Source organism: Xyrauchen texanus, chromosome 3, assembly GCF_025860055.1.
Source record: "Xyrauchen texanus isolate HMW12.3.18 chromosome 3, RBS_HiC_50CHRs, whole genome shotgun sequence".
NCBI classification, from domain to species: domain Eukaryota; kingdom Metazoa; phylum Chordata; class Actinopteri; order Cypriniformes; family Catostomidae; genus Xyrauchen; species Xyrauchen texanus.
The window spans coordinates 30753957-30773546 of NC_068278.1; the positions used below are offsets into that span (position 1 = coordinate 30753957).

The window sequence follows — 19590 nt, forward strand, 5'->3', positions numbered from 1 at the left end:
CTAGCAAAGTGCACAGATTTACACGCCATTTACACATCCGCTCCTCGCATGGTGTCACGTGACTGACCCCAATCATGGGTAACTGTTAAAACATGGTGTCCCTTAACACAGATGACATTCAACTTTAGATATGAACATCATTTTATTGATATACATTTATTTATAAACATCTTTTTAAGATCTTTCATCCAAACAAATGTTCAGCCTGTTAAGAAACCGTCTCCCCAGAGCAACCTCGTGTTAAACAGCCTTGCTCAAAGGCACAGTCATGATCTCTGGTGAGCAACTTCTCAATAAATAGTTCCAGAACATTCTGCAGATATTTAGCCATTATACTACAAGAAACAGCTTTGGACAAGTTGTCTGTTACTGCAGATGCAAATAACTTTAGATCAAATTCCAAAGGCAGGGGCATTTTGTCCCAAAATAATTTAAGATTTAATCTTATTTTTATGTTAAGCAAATGACCTAGGAATATATTCAGTAATGAAATTTTGACAAATCTACACTGAAAAAAAATGCACCTTAAAATTAATTAGGTAATATCTAAATGAATTGGTTTTATTCCAGTAAAAATGACTAAATAAGCCTGATAAATGAAGTTACACCTGCAAAAGTCATTTTTATGGGTTAGAACATGTAGAAGTACAGTATATCATTGAGTTAACAATCGCAGGTCACCACTTTTTTCAGTGCATGGTTTTCAATGGTCAAATTAAAATAGCTTTGATTTTATCGGAAAATAAACCCAGAACATGCAAAAATGCCATCTTATATTTTGCGAGATTTACATTTACACTGATGTTCTTAGCAAATTCTTACTTACCAAAGTGACCTAAAGAAAGAACATAAATCACTTCGAGATCAACAATCCAGAACTAAATCTAAATATATATTATATAAATAAATGTGGATTCTGCCATTATTTGTCATTAAGAAAGAATGATAAAGTGTAAAATTCACAAACATAATTATTCTAAGTTTGTGATGTTTAAAAAGTGTGTTTGTGATTTGTGAAGTTTGTTTGGTGTCAACACACCAGTATACTCTGCAGTCTGTGCTAAATCACATTCTCAGACCCTGACGACTAAATGAGAAGAATGTGCTGAGTCATTCGCCCACATTTTCTGAGCCCCTCTTCTTTCTCTTCATATTCGAGTCAATCATGCACTGTCTCTATCCTGTACACACACAATGGGCTTTCAGTCCCCAGTCATTCTTTTATTCTGTATGCTAAATTTACACACACACACACACACACACACACACACACACACACACACACACACACACACACACACACACACACGTGCGCTCGCGATGCGGCAATCCTTAGATAGTCCATAGACAAAATAATTTTTATACAGTACAAACTATAGATTATATATTTTATCCCTTAACACTAACCCTACCCCTAAACCTAACCCTCACAGAAAACTTTCTGCATTTTTACATTTTCAAAAACATTGTTTAGTATGTTGAGTGATTTGAATTATGAACCACATTTATAGCATACACCCTGCCACAGCATAATACCCATGTAATTATCAGTTTGTAACCTAAAAAAAATTCCTCCTAAACCACCCACACACACACTACGAGAAATAATGTGCATATTTTTGTTTAATTCCACGAGTACTATGCTCTCTCTTTTAGAGAACCTCGTCTGCTCTTCTCTCTGTCTCTGTCCGTGCTGAAGATTTATGTCGTGTTTTGTGTCTCCACAGCAGTATAGCCAGTAACAGCAGCACTATAAGTCCCACCACTCCCCCTATGATCCCCAGCTTCAGCGCTAGTCCAGAGTGTGAATGTTGGGGCTCAAACGTGGTACACGCTTGAATCTCATGTTCGCTTAATCCAGCGGAATTCACGGCCTGTACACACACACGCACGCCAGTTTCCACATCCCCCAGTAATGCTGTCCTCTTCTTCTCTTCCACCTGTATGGTCTTGTGTATGTCTTTGGCATAAACCCAGATAACATAATAGGATACCATAGAGGTTGGAGCACACCAATGTACCACAACCCCTTTGCCGTCCTCTTCAGACAACTTCAAAAGGCGAGGTGCACTTGGACGGATATCATGTCCACTCAACCCAGGGCAGAGGCACCGAGCTTTTATTGAAAGATTCAAGCATGTTTCCTGCTGCTCCACACACATGTCATAGAGGCATTGATTGTTTTCAGGATCTTCAAACTGAGTGGGGGATGAGCTAGGTGGCTCAGCGTCCTCAAACTCATTGTAGTAATCTTCAATGCCATCAGAGGGGCGGAAAAGTGGTCGACTGGCATTTTGAGATGATGTCATAAAGGAGAGGTTGAGTAAATTGATGATGAGGAGTAGAAGATTGATGAGAGGACGTCCACACCTCAACATGACTCCTGTTCAAAACACATAAATACTTTTTTGACATAAAATCTTAAAGTTTGAATCGTTTTTATAAATATACTACCAGAAGTTTTTGCTGAATACATTTTAGCTTTATAACTTTAGCACACTGTGATTTTAGGCCTCAGCTTTATCAGCAAATATTGTATACCTCAATTACCCTGTTACTGCAGACACACATTGAAAAAAATTACCAAAAAAATAACCAAAAAAAAAATGGTAACATCTATTTTAACTAGTTTTATTCAACTAAAATGTTTTATTTGAAATCACCAAATCAACCTGAATACATAAGTTTGCATCAACAAATCTGACTTAGGGTAAAATCAAGTAATAATGTAACGATTTTAATTGCAGGCAAATAGCAGTACACAATTCAGATTAGACTATAAGTGTCATTTGTTCAGTGACTACAAATTACTCAAAAAAAAAAAAAAATAATAATTTCAGTGTAAGCAGTTTGAATTATACTTTCACTTTTAACCTGACTACATTAGGTTAGTCTGACAAAATCATTTTTAAATTAAAGGTCAGATCAGGTAGAACACTTTTTACAGTATGCCAGGTTGATCATTTATTGTAGCACTTTATATTGTACTGTATATTGAATATTTTCCCAGAAAACAACCTAAACAGGAATACCACAGTGTAGTAAGAAGATTTAAGGAATTAAGAATTAAGAAAATGGTTTACAAAAGAGCAAGAAGGAAAGTTTGGCATTTGAGCTGCATGGCTGTGGAATAGGGGATACGAAGTAAACATCCAAAGGAAAAAGAACCTGCTTGATATTCCTCGTGTGACATTCAACAATTCCAGTGCAGATTCGTAAAACAATGTGTATTTACCAGATACAACCAAACCAGCTGTCTAAATCACTATTTTAAAACAAATCATGGAATTTCTACACAAATGTGAGTGGGTGTGTATGTGTGTACCATGCAGTGTCAGCTGCCCTTGGTTAAGGTATCGATTAACATTCCTTTGCATGGGTTAACGTGATTTGAGACCATTGAAGAGACCATTCTGTGATCATTTGTAACAGATTTGTTTAATATATATGAAAAGAATTTAGAGAGGAAAAACACTTGAAACCAATGTGGGAAATTAATACAAGGTATTTTGATACTTAAATTAATGGCTGTTGTATTAAGCTTATTTGTTGTTTACTGTCTCTCCATTACCTTATACAACAAAAGTTGTAAAGTGGATCAAACAAAAGAGTTAATACAAAGATATGAATCCAAATGAGATAATTGTAAAACTAATCTTACCTGTTTAATTGGTAATCCAAGAAGTTATATTCTACAATCCTAAAATCCAACAGTAATTTTCTGATATCCTCTTTCTTTGACTCTTATTCCCTGTCTGTCTTTTATAACCACTTTCTCTAACTCCCCAATAATCAACTCCTTTTTCTTTAAACCCCATCCCCCTCACTCCCTCTTTCTCTCATCGCTCCACCTTTTCTCAGTTAATATGCATTCTGGCAGAGAATGTGTGTGTGTGTGTGTGTGTGTGTGTGTTGAATCTCAAAGATTCCAGCAGAATTTATGCAGGTCCGAAACTTGATGATGACACACACACACACACACACACACACACACACGCACACACGCACATACGCACACACGCACACACACACACACACACACACACACACACACACACACACACACTCGTGCGTTTCCTAGTATCTGAGAAGATATTGGGTAATAGGTATATTTGAAGCTTCCTCGTATTACATTTCATCTGCAGGAGATATGTCCTTGACATAGATAACACACTTGAAAAGGAAATGTTACATGAATGTTACAGGAAAAGCCATGTAGTCTGCCTATGGCATGTACAGTAGGTTGATATGATAGGGAACAAGAAACATAAAACTTTATTTTATGAAAAGATTTGCAGACTGAATATCAGCATGTGATTCACTCTTCAGTGAAAAGCAGAGATGGGGTTAGTGTTCCAATTCAAATAAAATAGCCCAAGTTAATTTCATTCAGAATTGTGTAATTTGATAGTTCAATGAAAAGCTTTATTGCTTCCTAGATTTCTTAATCAGTATTTCTGTGTTGTTTTCTGGTAAAAAAAAAAAAATACTGTGGCATCCTTAAAACAAGATAACTGTAGGGTACAATGGGGCTAAAGGAACACCTTAAGGAAAATTAAATTTTTTCTGGTCACAAAGTCTATTAATATTGAAAGAATTTAATATTTTTTTTTGAATATTGATGGAGCAACATAATTTGTGTGAAAATAAATAATTACGGAAGATTTTTTAACAAAACAAGGTGGCGAGGGGGTTTATAGAGATGTCGTGTAAACATAGTGACAACAGTTTTATAGGGCACATTTTTCAATTTAGGTAAACACATTTGAGACAGCATGATGCTTTTTTGAGTAACAATTAAGATGATGCTTATTTAAAATAACACCTTCATTAAACATTTCCTGTTAATTTTCAATCAGATTTGGCATTTCATAACATCTCAAGTATTCTATAAACAAATTAATCTCAATTGTGATTGGATCAGTCAATGTGATTCATAACAAATCTATTCGCCCCACTTAAGAAAAATACATGTATTTTATCTAAAAATAAATGGGTTACTTTCAGGGATTTTCATTAGCTATATAAATTTGCAACTGCTTAAAAATTATTAAATATCAGATCAAATTAATAATAATTTTAGACATTATATGCAATAATATCATGGATCAGGAATAATATGAAATGTACTGTTGTAGTTTTTGTTTCTATTTAGTGTTTGGGAGAAAATAAAATGTTTACCCTGAAGAGCCTTTAGCCCCATTGTACCCTACTTAGCAAAAAGATTGTAAGAAAAGAAGACTTATTTTCAGGGAATATATTGTGAATTATTTTTATTTTTCTTAGCCCATTGGCAAATATTTCTTCTTGATTTCAGCATACACATCTATAGAATTCAAAAAAATATTTGTCTATTGTTTGTGAGTGTGTGTGGGTTTGTGTGTGTATGTGTGTGTGTGAGAGAGAGAGAGAGAGAGAGAGACAGAGAGAGAGGGAGAGAGAGAGAGGTTGTGGTGCAGCTACTCAGAAGGAAGTCTGTTTTTACAGCCTGTATTAATTTCACAGAATTACAAAAACAGAAAGAGCCAAAGTTCACATCGGTCACTTTATTACACACCCTTCCTCCCAGTTCACCCACCTTACCACTCAAACACACACAGAAAAACACTATGTCACATAGGATTGTTGCCAGGATTATGCGTTCGTCATAATATACTAATCTTTGAGTCATATAATCAATTGTGTAATAAACTCAGCAAACAGTCTGTAGACAGAGTTTGGATAGACGATGATTCAAATGTTTGTGTCTGTTTCATTCAGGATTTTTCTGAGGAGCTGACAATGAGGTTCGGCCGCAACAGTGGCTCGGTTCAGCGACGTGGCTGGGAGGACACAACGTCGAAGTGAGCGACACTAGGGGTCCAAATTAACTCACGCCATGCACTAAGCCATGTACGTGTACTGCTGACACAGGAGCGGGCAAGGGGATCACTGTCCGTAGAAAGCAGAGGTCTGTCCAGGGTTTGAAAGTTTGGTGTCAGGCAGGGGTGAAAAACACACGGTGCATGCCCCGGCACCATGCTCGTCTCGGGACTCGAGTCTGGAGCCAGTGCTGAAGTGGCCTCATAAGCATCAACCCCAGCGGCGCGACCGCCGCGGAGGACGCCATATGCCCCAGGAGCCTCTGGAAATGTTTTAAGGGGACTTAAACTGATACGCCTGGCCGTCGAACGCAAACCGTAGAAAGAGTCGATGTCAAGGCAATATTGAGAGGTGGAAGTACGTGTCCTTCAGGTCTACTGCTGCAAACCAGTCTAGATGCCGGACGCAAGTTAGAATGTGTCTTTGCATGAGCAATTTGAACAGGAGTTTGAAGGGGCATGGCTGTGAGCGGCACGCAGACCCAAGGAACCAATCATGCAGCGAAGGCTATGGGGAGGACGGAGGGTTCCAGTGCAGCCCCACGCTGACGGCGGCCCGGGAAAGCATGTCGGACATCTGGGCGTCAGCCTCAGACTGGGCGTGCTGGCCTGAAGGCGGCAGCCCAGTCGAGTCATCCACGTCAGACGCCGGACCACTCTTCAATGCAGCGGCGAGCTCATCCAGCTCAGGGGGCTCAAGAGAAAAGGCAGGTGGGCCGTGAGGCGAGCCGCTGTTGCCTCGTGCCCGGATGGAAGTCAAGGAGCGTGTTGGGGGGCTGGTGGTTTGCGGGGACGTACCCGGTGAAACCGTGCCCACTGCCATCCCCAAATCGCCTCCATTGCCAGCCGGGTCGTCCTGGAGCAACGAGGGGGGTGTCTGGAGTGAGGAAGGAAAGCCGCGACCGCAACGTTGCCATGGTAATGTTCTCGCAGTGCATGTTCTCGCAGTTCTCGCACATGCAAATTCTGTCTGCCAATTTCTCATTGGCCTTTTCTCATAGAGTTTACCTGAGGGGGTGGAATAATTGATCCTCACTTGTGAGGACCTCTGACTCCATTGTGGCTTTGCAACATGTAGGTGGAACCAATACCTTAACAATAATTAGCAAAACTGTAGGATTACCCTGTTGAAAAGACCAACAAAGACTACCATAAATTCCCATACTGGTTAGGTCGGTTTATGCTTTTTTGTGCTGGTCTGGCTCTCAAAATCTAGTGAGTACTGCAACTAAATATGAGTTTCCCAGCTGCACTGCTGGATCCCAAACATGCAGTTCCCCAATTCTTTCCTCACCAAGAAAATGTATTTTTTTTTGTAAATAAAAATGTAGTATTGTGTCAATTCACAGACTAGACCTTGTAAATACTAAAAATACATCTTTATTTAATGATAAACATGTGTTTTCCATGGAGAATCCATCACATGAGAATATTTTTCTGTGGGAAAGCTGGACATATGGGCATCTAGGGACAGAGATACTGAGGGGGAAAAATACTTCAAAAACTAACTCTACAGTAAATCTTTTTGCTTCACATCATAGATCGAAGTTATTGTTTTATTCATCCATTTGCAATTCTTGCCATCATTTCACATCGATAAAAACTAATTTTGAGCTGTGATTAAGTATATTGTCACCAAACTTGGCAAGTCGTGTTAATTTTTTAGGACTAGCAAGTCTCCAGGGGGCGTATTACAGAAAAAATTCTTAACATGATTTAGGATTCTTATCTTACAAAATCGTATCTTATCTCTAGATAGGAAATCCTAAACCGTTCCATCGAGGGTAGAGCAGAACCTTTTCACTCGATAATCATGAGCTACACGGATGGGTTTAGCCATTGCGCATCCTCTCCGTGTTTACATACATGCCCTCCCGAGAACATCGACAGGAAAATACAGGGACTGTGTTACTGTAGTAAAACCATTACTGATTTACGTGCTTACATGCTGAATGGAACCAATCTACAATTGCATTATCTAGGTCTGTTAGTTTGATCTCGGTTGGATTAAGGCATTTATATGACATTTTAAAAAGGAGGGACACAACGTCTTGTTCGCTCCATCAGGGAACAGAGGTCACGAAAGTAACAGGACGTTCCCTATCTGTCACTCACTCGACGTTGTGTCGATGTAGTGACACTAGGGGTCCCCTATGCGAAACGCCACAACTAGCTGAACTTTGTTATGTGAACTGGCGGTGCGAGATGGGCAAACTACTCTGTGCCTTGTAGCCAGCGCACCAGGCCGACATGTAACCTCCCCCAACGCTGTTATGAGCATCGATCAGCCGTTCGGGGACAAGTCAACTGCTCAAAAAATATGGTCAGGCTAGCCCAGTTGTGCCTCTTTCCCTCCCCAAAAAGCACTTACATCGAAGCACTTACCTGGCTCCTGATACCCACCAGAGGATCGGTCGGGGACGGGGGAGGAGGTACATTGTCCCCACAGTCCGTCGAAACCATCTGGGTGTGGGCATGTTTGTGCCAAATCTGGGCGTGCAGGGGCGGGGGCACTTTAAAATTGGAGAAACCGCCCTGGAGAAGCCAGGCAGGAGAAAGCATTTAAAGAATTTCAGTTAGAATATTGAAGCTTTAAATAGAGTAAACCACTCAGTAGAACCATGTAGAACAGCCATCTAGGAGAGCTGAGTAGGAGAATTTGAAGTTTGAATAACAGATCAAAAGGATAATAAATAGAAGAGGATTTAGAGTAATCAATAACCTAAACATTTTATATCAAAAAAATTATCAGAAAGTAATTAGAGCATTAATCTAAACTAGAGGTCAACTTAAAATTGGAATCAATTTGTAAAGTGTAAATTAACAATAATTGCTTTACTTCAGCGCTCAGAAAAGACAGAACAATGCAGAGACCTTCAAAGGGAAATCTATTCTATTCAAAGCGTTCCACTCCAGACCGATAGGTTTATGAGTGTGCCCTTCTTTTCCATGCCATTTACATTACAAAGCTAAGACAATATTCTTCTCACTGTATCTAGTCCAGCGTGGAAATAAATGGCGGACTGTGTGTAGATCACTCAGGGGAGGATCTATGATAATATGGTGGAGTCCGTCACCAGTTGTGGGCGAGGCTTGCTGTAACGTGACATCACTTTAGAGCAGAAACAAAAACCATTCATTTTGACAAACAGTTTTTTGTTAATAGAAATATAAGAAAGAGGAGTGGTCAGACTTTTAACATTGTAGGGTGGTTGTGTACACACAATGCCGACAAACATCCTGTAAAAGGGAATTTTGCATAATAGGTACCCTTTAAATTCTCTCTCTGTCTTTCTCCTCATCACATCTGGTAGTGGTTAGCTGGTGTGCTGAAAGCAGCTGGAAAAGGGTGTAGCTGCAAAGAAAAGAAAGCCTGCATGCAAAACATCCAGCCATCAGGGTGTGCCCATGTGTGAGTGTTTAGAGGATAAATTATATATTTGTGTGTATCAGAAAGTTACTGCTTTCAACATGTTTTACTGTGTTTTTATCACACTTTGTGTATTTAAGTTTCGATATGTCTAAAGAATAGGTGACGTTAAGTACTAAAACATGTAACTAGGGCTGTCAGACATTTCTGAATGACTAATTGTTTAGATTTATGTGTGTGGATGTGTTTATTAAATGCCCTGCTATACAACAATTTTGTGTTTATGAAGTACATCCTGTCCCCATTACATGGTCATTAATGCTGAAGTGAGGCAATACTGTACGTCATCAGAGGTCTGAAATAATGCCTCTGCAACATTCTGGTATACCACTTCTTCCCTTTTACAGTATACTTCATTCCTTTATTTTACATAACACTCTGGAACATTTCAGTTCCACATGAAAGAAAACCAGGCTGGATATTTCTCTTCCATGTTTTTTGCTCAAATTAAGACTGTTGTTGGGTAAGCTTTGGTTGCAGATCAGTGAATTGAGCAATAGGCTGTTCCTGAGTTCTCAGCATAGAAACTGTAATCTGATGACATTGCAAGCATGTCCAGACTCTATTAATGGGGCATGCTGGCAGACTAGTTTCTGCAGTTCATATGGAGTGTGAACATGCAGTATGATCATTAATAGTCTACCTTATTTTCTTATCAGGCATTTCCTTTATATTCCATCTGTTAGACAGCCATTTTGTTGGTAAAAAAAAAAAAAATTCAGTACATATACAGCACATCCCTTTTCATTATAAACATGAACATTGCCACAGAGTTATCACTTTAAATACAAGCTTTTTAAAATAGTATGTAGAGAATCATAAGGAATTTTGACCAAATATAAGTTTAAGAACTTTTTAAATGGCTCGAAAATGACCCAAACATCACAGGAGGGTTAAAGTCAAACACTTATCATTGGCACTTGCAGATAATTTCTTGTATTGACCAAAAAGTCAAGCACATTAATGTAATTCTGCTCAAATAAAGGATAGAAACAAAGATAGAATCTAGATAGAAACAAAGATAAAAGCTTGAATTGCAGTTACATAAGGCTCACTATCAGCACAGCTGTTTGAGGAACAAATACTGTACTGGCTTTCCAAGTCTAGATGATCTGGCCATTGTGTCTTATCTGTGTGTTACCTGGTCTAAGGGCCTATAATGTTCTAAAAAGTCACAGGAGCCAAATAGAGAGAGAGAGACGCATTGAAATATTTTTCTGAGGATGACACAAAACACTAGATAAGCCAATGAAATGTTATATTGCACAAAATGTAACAGCAGTCATTTTATTTGAACAACAGTTTCCAACACTCTGAACCAGTGGTGGATTTAGCAAATTGGGGGCCCAAGGCGAAGGTATGTATGGGCCCCCCCCCCTCCAAAAAAATTTACAGACTGAATGGTGGATAGGCAGGTAAAGCTAATCTACGGCCCGTAGCAAGCCTACAGTGCTTTGGTTGGTGGCAGCAGGATTAGCACAGCTAGGGCTTGGGCTATTACTACACTGTAAAAATAAATAAATAAATAAATAAAATAACAGTGAGATTTACAAAAAGATTTTCTCTGGCTGATTATAAAACACATTCGTTATGGCGTGAAAATCCAAGAGAAAATGTGATCAGGTGTTGTTGGCTATTTATTGATGATGACATAATCATTATGTAGTGGCCTGATTCACTGATCTACAGAGAGGAATGCTTAATACGAATTAATATTTCACATTTTTGAGCATTAAAGCTCTGTGAACCTACCGCATGCGAGCTAGCAGTGACAAACAGGTAATCTGAAGAACTTTAAAAACACATGGTGTACAATAACGGTTTTGAACTACAGTATGATGTAGACCAACACAGACATCAAGAATCAGCATATGAATCTCAACAACGGTGACAATCAACAAAATAATCCAATAAAACTCTGAACATCACAAAACAAGCTACTAAAAAGTTGCAACAATAACAACAGCAAAAATAAAAGCAGATAATAATAATAAAAGAAAATACTAAAGGTGATGATACACAGGGCAACTTTTTGAGCAATGTTGCCGTCAACAGGCAACCAGATGAGACACAGGGCCTACGACCGATCTAAAATATCCAGATAGAAATGTATTGCCCATTTTCAATGGGAAAGTGCCCAAGCAACATTGCTCAAAAGGTTGCCCTGTGTATCATCACCTTTAGGCAATTCAGCATAATGTATTCATGCTGCAATGTATGCTGGGAGATATTGATGAGTTTTGATTGATGGCTCCCATCATGCACTGCACTTATATCATCACAGTTGTTGATAATGATTCATTATGCTGAATCTTGATGTCTGTGTGTGTGTCTGAAAGTTCAAACCTTCATTGTGCACAATGTTTTACAAATTCTTCAGGTTAAGATTATCACAACATATGATGGATCACATGCTGTAGAATCATAGGGCTACTACAATTACGTTAGTAAAAAAAATATGTTTTACCGTAAATTTCACAGGTTGACTCACCAAAGCCTCCTCATCGCTGTCAAAATGGCCATCACTGGACAACTCTTCCTCAGTGTCAACCTCAATAACACTGTCGGTGACGGCGGGCGGCAACAACGCGATGTCCTCTTCAATTTCTTGGTTGACGTTATCCTCACCTAGCACAACTTCACGGCTAGCTGCTGCTGTAGCGGCATGTTCAACTCGTTGGACGTTTTATTCCTGTCTGTATCAGTAACGTTAGCCGTAAAAAAGTGTGTCATCTTTGGCAGCGTTGCCAAATACTTATCAGCGTCTTTTCGCTTTTTTCTTTTAATTGAGCCGCTTGGGTAACTTCTTTTCATTTTCGCGTTTAGACTCGTCTTGTTTCGTCTCTGTTTGTGTACATCCCTGTCCTCCTGTCGTTGGCCCTGTCCCAAATGGCGCACTTCATGCGGACTTTCGGTCTCGTGGACTTAAATTGCGCGTGCTCGCTGAGTCTACGAGTCCGTAGGCCGTCCCATTTAGCATTTTAACGCTCTGAAGTGTGCTCAGCAGCGCCCCCTTTGTACCCTTGAAGCGGTCTTCCGCGAAGCCCGCATAGATCCAGGCTTCACGCACTTCAAGTACCCAGGAGTCCTTGCGAAAGGCCAATCAGACAACTGGTGTGAAGAGCGCTTTCGCTCACGGACACAGACAATTGATAACATGGCTGAGAAGAAAATATTTAAGTGTAAGTATCATTATGGTTTTTATGACTGTGTACATTTTACCAGTTGTTACCTACAGTTTATACAAACATTATGGTCATCGACCAGTGGTTGATGTCTCAAACATAGTAATAGCGCTGAATAATAGGCTGATCGCATAACGATTCATTATATAGAACCGAATGGCAGGGCTTTACAGAGTCATATGTAAGTGAAGTATGGATATTTAAACCTGTAAATTAAAAACGACATAAAAAATACAAGGTACACATAAAAATATTAAATACATATATATATATATATATATATATATATATATATGTATATAAAGAAAAAAGAAAATTAAACAGTAAATCAAATAATAATGACTTAATGCATTAACGACTTTTGACAAGTTATATGTTTATCTACAAAGTCAATAACATTTACTTGCTTACCCTTTCCTCCGTGCATAACATCAGCATTTGTATGCATGAAAAATAATCTTGTCTTCTACGACGTCGGAGCGTATAAATGTGATTTCTCTGCATGGCAAGCCATCTCGCAAACACAATAGTAAAAACAACAACAATAGGCAGCATATTTCCCCGAACCAAACCTGCAGCTCCTGTCCAACAATAACCACGCTTCACGATCGAGTCTGTCCCAAAAATACTTCTCAATGCGCCCTGGACTTGCGCGAGGGGCCCTATAAGTCTGCACTACATGACGTCACCGAAGTGTGGACTCTGAGGAAGTCCACAAGTCCGGAGTGTGCCATTTGGGACAGGGCAACTGTGTGTTTATCTTGCGCGGCGCGCACCGTTACGGACTAGTCCATTTCATTGTGAAAATAGGGGGTGTGTGTAGGGACAGATAACCATGAACTGGACATTTTAACCAGTATTTGAACGTTTCAACGTATTTCTTAAGAATGTTAATAAAATGTACTATGCTTTTGAAGCGTTCATGATGATAAGGGGCCTTTTATTTGATTATTTCTTATTATTTGTTTTAGGTTGGTTGGGGGCCCCCCTACTTCGACCGCTGGTAGGGGGCCCCAAGCAGCCGCCTACCTATGCCTCTATGTTAAGACCGCCTCTGCTCTGAACACAAGTTGCACTGGGCAGAAATGATCTTATCTTCTTATCAGTGCATTGGAGTGAGCCATCTCTTAACAGAATATGAGTCAAGAGAGGCTAATTGCAAAATAGACAACTGCAGTGATTTGGCTGGAGGGGTATTTGAGAGTTACACAGCTCACAGGATAATGCCTTATAGACACAGTTCAGTCAATCTAAATCTTTATTCACAGAAATACAGATTGAGAAATCCTATCTAAGCAAAGCCTCCAAGGAATATCTTTGCTTTGTACATTCATACAGTATTGTTGGATATATGATTAGATTTAGTGACAATTATATACTTTGATGTACACAAAACAATGCATATGAATAAGAATATAAATTATTTCACATACATTAATTCCAAATAAACTATTGAATGTCACATATTTTGCTTAGACACTTTCATGTGTGACACAGATACTTAAGAATAATATTATCATTCATAAACAGCTTCTTGTGACGCTCTGAAGGTAACACTTTAGTCAGGTTCTCTGTCAGGAAACTGTTGTTGTTCTTAAATTTCATGCTATTATTTTTGATGTCACTGTTGATGTAAGTAATTTATTTGATTGCTTTTAATGTAATTGTTTAAAATACACTGCAGTTTCTACATAGAGGTACTAATACAGTACTGTGCAAAAGTTGTATGCACTTTTAAAAAAATTTGCATTGTGAGTATATCTTCAAAAATAATGACATAAATAGTTTTCATTTATCACTTAAATGTCATACAAAATCCAGTAAACATAAAAAAGCTAAATCAATATTCAGTGTGACCACCTTTTCCTTTAAAACAGCACCAATTCTCCTAGGTACACATGGACACAGTTTTTCTTGGTTGATGGCAGATAGGATGTTCCAAGCTTCTTGGAGAATTCACAACAGTTCTTCTATCTATTTAGGCTGTCTCAATTACTTCTGTCTCTTCATGTAATCTCAGACTGACACAATGGTCAGTGGGGTCTCTGTGGGGTCCATGAAATCTGTTGCAGGGCTCCCTATCTTAATCTTTTCTATTTACAAAAGTAATGTTTGGGAGTCTATTTATATTTCCTATTGACACAATAAAGCTGAAGAAATAAATAACTATCTTAAAACAAATGCTTTTGCCAAACATCTTAAGTGCCTAAGACTTTTGCACAGTACTGTACATTTACAATTAAACTCCCGGGTTGACAGCCCAGTTCTATTTATAATTTCATCAAGTATTCAATGTATAAAAAGCAACAACAACAACAACAACAACAAACATCTAATATTTTTGCCATCTTACATGTTGCCCCTGAAACATTCATATGTAAACTGCTGTAACCTTTTTTAATTAAAGAACATTTAAAAATAAATTAAATAGTGAAATATCTGAATATAGCAAATTCAGTTCAGCTTTTTATGAGCTTTTACACTAGAAACATGAGGAAAAACATGCATGTTACATTGCTTCAAATGTTTTGTGCAGTCTGAAAAAATTAAACACAAACTAGTAAAAAAAACGTGTCAGAAAAATAATTATTTAGATATGAATAAAGTGAATATTTAGATTTTCAGCTTTCTTAATTAATTCGTTTTTTCTCACCCCATAGTAGCACAGGAAAAGTCACGGTTACATCATGGTTACCCTGAGGGAGGGAACGAGATGTTGTGTCGAATGAAGGAGTCTTGCGTACCTATGAACTTCCGAAAAGGCCAATGAGAAATTGGCAGACAGAATATGCATGTCCCGCCCCCAAATATACGGGTATAGACGGTTTTATCTGGACGCACGCGCATTGCCAGGGTTACGCGCTGGCCCGAAGTTAACTTCCGGTCTGTGTTTGTTTATCGGTAACAAAGTATGGCGCCGACTACAAACGCAGTTAAAATTAAGGTGATGAGTAGACTGAAGTTGGGCTCAGGTTGTTGTGCTGTGGGATGCAACCTGACCTCTGGAACAAATACCTTATCAAAAATAAAAATGTTTCTGTTTCCTAAAAACGAAGGGAGACGGCGAGCATGGATCACCGCTGTGCGAAGAGAGGCTTGGCAGCCAGGCAAGAATTCAAGGATCTGTAGCACTCACTTCGTTACAGGTAACAAACTCATGATAAGCAACAGATAATAGCTAGCTGACCAGTAACAAGCCTGCAATAGTTATGTATTAACTAAATTGATTACTACACACGTAGCTAACATTGTATACATTAATTTTACACAGTAACATTAGCCCAATGTTGTAGTTGATACGCTTTAGTTATGATTTAAACTAGCGTTATGATACCTGATATCTATCAAACATAAGAGCCACAATGTTTTTCCATCAATGCTTTACAAATAACCTACATTATTTAACTAACAGTCGCCTTTGGCTTGTTCCCTGGGGACATAAATACAATAATGCTGAATAAAGCTCTTCTAATGAAGCTTTAAATGAAGTACTAAATATGGACTTTTACTACATTTTCACTGATCTGTTAAGCAGCTTTAAAACGATGTGCATTGTGAAATAAATTTGACTTTGACCTAATTTCATTGTACTAGTAGGCTACTAATATTTTTTTAAATCAATAAGTTGTAATCAATATCATAGAAATGCACATGAAACCAGAAAAGTTATGGATTATGCCAAGCATGTATGTATGATGCTTAGCAAGGTGCAATACTGTCAACACAAACTGTTTCTGTCTTTATTTTAGGTGCGCCATCAGTGGACCCATGCCATCCAGATTATGTTCCATCAATTTTCGCTCATAAAAACACCATTGATGGTTCACAGAAGTTGGAGCGATACCAGAGGAGACAGAGGAGACCATCTGTGGTTGAGTCTATGGATTCACCTTCCTTAGAGGTCACCCATGCTGACCCTGAAGAAGGATGCACTGCTGTGGGTACAGATCTGTCAATGGCAGACATTGACCAGCTACAAAATGAAAATGTTGAATTAAAAAGAAAAATGGCTTCACTGGAGAAGAAACTGGAATCTCAAGAAAAACGACTACAAGATCATATTGGCAGTCCGTCCGATTTTATTTTAAATGATGACAAGCACACTCATTTTTACACTGGTCTACCATCTGCTTCTGTGTTCTTCACCCTCCTCACTTACCTGACAACAACATGTAACGCATCATCAACCATATTTACCCTTCCCGAGCAGTTTCTTGTGGTCCTGATTAAGCTTCGCCTAGGCTTAACTCATCAAGACCTCGCTTTTCGCTTCAGAGTGAGTTGTGGAACTGTCTCAAACATCTTTCATGAATGGCTCGATGTAATGGCTAAAGAGTTACAATGCCTTGTCCGGTGGCCATCCAGGAAAGATATCAGAAGAAATCTCAGCACCCTCTTCAAGACTACAGGTTTCCAACAAGTTAGATGTATAATAGACTGTACTTAAGTGTTCATTGAGAGGCCAACTAGTTTGCAAACACGGGCAGTCACATACTCCGACTACAAATCACATAATACTGTGAAGTTCCTTGTTTTTATTAGTCCAACAGGAGCTATTACATTTTTATCAAAAGTCTGGGGTGGTCGTGCTAGTGACAAGGTTATAACAAAAAATTCAGGGTTAATTGACCTTCTTGAACAAGGAGACCATGTAATGGCTGATCGAGGCTTCAATTTTCCTGAATATTTTGCCACCAAATGTGTTCGTCTTCTTGTACCAGCATCTACAAAGGGAAGAAAACAATTGACAGGATTAGAGGTGACACACTCTAGAAAAATGTCCCGAGTGAGAATCCACGTGGAAAGGGCCATAGGAAAACTGAAGACATTCAGAATTCTGCGGAACACCCTGCCAGTCAGTATGGTCAACCGGAGAAATGATAACAGTCTTTGCACAATAGATAAAATATTAATTGTTTGTGCAGCACTTTCAAATCTGGGGAAACCACTTGTACCAAAATAAAGCAGGACTTAACCACAACTTAAAGGGATAGTTCACCTAATAACCCTCATGCCGTTCCAAACCTGCAAGACCTTTGTTCATCTTTGGAACACAAATTAAGCTATTTTTAATTACTTAGGCTGTCAATGGAGGGACAGAAAGCTCTCGGATTTCCTCAAAAATGTGTTCTGAAGATGATCAAAGGTCTTACAGGTTTGGAACGAAATGAGGGAGAGAAATTAATTACTTTTTTATTATTAAATATATTAAAATACCAAACACATGCATTGATATTTGTAGTGTTGCACTTGTATCACAATGTTTCACATGGATTGTAATTATAAAATGAAATGATATATTCAGTAATGAACACCAACAACTATTGAGTAACTGATTTATTGACTGATGAATAAAGTACTGTAGACTATGATTTCCGTTTTTAATGTATTTATGTATTTGATGTAAAAAGTGAAAAAGCTTGCTGATCAAAAAGGCAGGAACAACCTATGCTTTAAGAAAAATAACTATTTTTCTTGTAAAACTGATTTCAGATCAGCACTATTAAGTTGCTTTTGAGACAATGTTCATGTAGCTGTCACTCAACTGCAGTCTTCCCTCTACAAATGCATCCACAACATTTGGCAGCATGTGTTTAAAGTAAAAGCTACGTAGCCTTTGCATATATTTGGAGACAAAACCATTGCCATAAGGCACATCAAGTTCCAGGTGCTGTACTGGGGTCCAAATAACTAGACAGTATGTTTTCAGCCCGAGACAGTGCATCCCTAACTATATCTGCCTGTAGTAACCTCTGGGGCCTTTTGGGTTCACAATGTACTGCCCACCCTCCACTCTGATGTCTTGGTTTGTGGCAGTGAGTGCATCATTAAGGGATGTGCAAGCACTGAGTGTGATAGGGAATTTTACTTCTAGCAGCTTGTCATCAATGATACCATCAGGGCTTGCTGCCAGCCATGGGTCTCCTGCACACACTACCAACCCTTTGTCCATCACTATGCAGCCCCTCTCCCTAATCTGCTCCTTAGCAAGTCCCTCGCTTTCCTTCCCATACCTTGTGGCCACACTCCCCTGGAACTTTGGGTAGAGGTGTTCAGTGAGAAACTTAGCCGTCAGTTGTCTCACGCTGAGGCACCTTGCTGGCTGTGCTTGCTGTTATGCGCATCATGCCAGAGTGGTTCTATGCTCTGTTTTCTAGTGTTTCTCTCTAGTTCCACCAGTTGATCTGGGTTCAGTTTAATGAAGGCATCATAAAATGTTGTGCACTTTGGACAGCTCAGAACACTACCATGCTCACTGTGGGGCTGAGCTAAGCTGCTGAACACGTAGAGTACCTCTCCCTGAGCATCATGCTCTCCCTGACTGCTGGTGAAATCCTGACTACCTGACTCAGAGGCTGTGTCTGTCCCACTGCTGTCACACATGACAGAAAAGAGAGCACAGCCTGGCACAACTTCCTAAAATACAGGTGAAACTCAAAAAATTAGAATATCGTGCAAAAGTTATAATTTTGATGATTATGGCTTACATCTTATGAAAACCCCAAATTCAAAATCTCAGAAAATTAGAATATTACATGAAATCAATAAAAAAAAGGATTTTAAATACAGAAATGTCAGCCCTCTGATAAGTATAATCATGCATATGTATATAGTTATATATACTAAATATATTAATTTCACCTTTTAATTTGAATTACTGAAGTACATGAACTTTTTTCATGAATTTTTCTAGTTTCACTTATAAATGGTGAAAAGACCTTATCTACACTGCCATATATATATATATATATATATATATATATATATATATATATATATATATACTGAATCTTTTACATTAGACTAGCTGATTTGTTAGAGATATATGAACTATAACTTACTTTCAGGGCTTTAAAAAGCATTTTTGGTGACCCATCTGGATTTTGTTTCTTTTACTGTCTATGGTTTCTACAGATGAACTCTGTTGTTATTGATTCTACCGGAAGTTAAGTTTGGGCCACTAAAGCGCGCATGCGCAGTAACGTTTGTTTATATTGTTGCCGTTGAAACCGCCTATAAAGGGAAGCGGGCGTGTGTCTGTCAGTCAGGTTATTGCACTGAGGAGCCAAGAATAAGGTACGGCCGTTTACAGTGGTAGGTCCAGTGTCGTGGC

At 38.7% G+C, this 19590-nt stretch overlaps 2 protein-coding genes across 5 annotated transcripts; one reads left to right on the top strand and one right to left on the bottom strand.

Moving 5' to 3' along the window:
- Positions 1-1257: 1257 nt before the first annotated feature.
- On the bottom strand, positions 1258-11914 carry LOC127632904 (leucine-rich repeat neuronal protein 4-like). Of its 3 annotated transcripts, none has more exons than XM_052111754.1 (2): positions 11783-11914; positions 1258-2383 (listed from the first exon to the last, which is right to left on the bottom strand). In XM_052111754.1, the coding sequence occupies exon 2, from the start codon at positions 2376-2378 to the stop codon at positions 1653-1655; it is 726 nt and encodes a 241-aa protein (XP_051967714.1). In that variant the 5' UTR covers positions 2379-2383; positions 11783-11914; the 3' UTR covers positions 1258-1652. The 3 variants fall into 3 exon arrangements, with proteins under 3 accessions (XP_051967714.1, XP_051967706.1, XP_051967700.1); XM_052111746.1 differs by having other exon boundaries at positions 11759-11866; XM_052111740.1 differs by lacking the exon at positions 11783-11914 and adding an exon at positions 3662-3814.
- Positions 6427-17633, top strand: LOC127632892 (uncharacterized). Of its 2 annotated transcripts, none has more exons than XM_052111719.1 (3): positions 6427-6779; positions 15533-15622; positions 16226-17633. In XM_052111719.1, the coding sequence occupies exons 1-3, from the start codon at positions 6611-6613 to the stop codon at positions 16921-16923; spliced, it is 957 nt and encodes a 318-aa protein (XP_051967679.1). In that variant the 5' UTR covers positions 6427-6610; the 3' UTR covers positions 16924-17633. The 2 variants fall into 2 exon arrangements, with proteins under 2 accessions (XP_051967679.1, XP_051967687.1); XM_052111727.1 differs by lacking the exon at positions 6427-6779 and adding an exon at positions 12095-12473.
- Positions 17634-19590: the final 1957 nt, after the last annotated feature.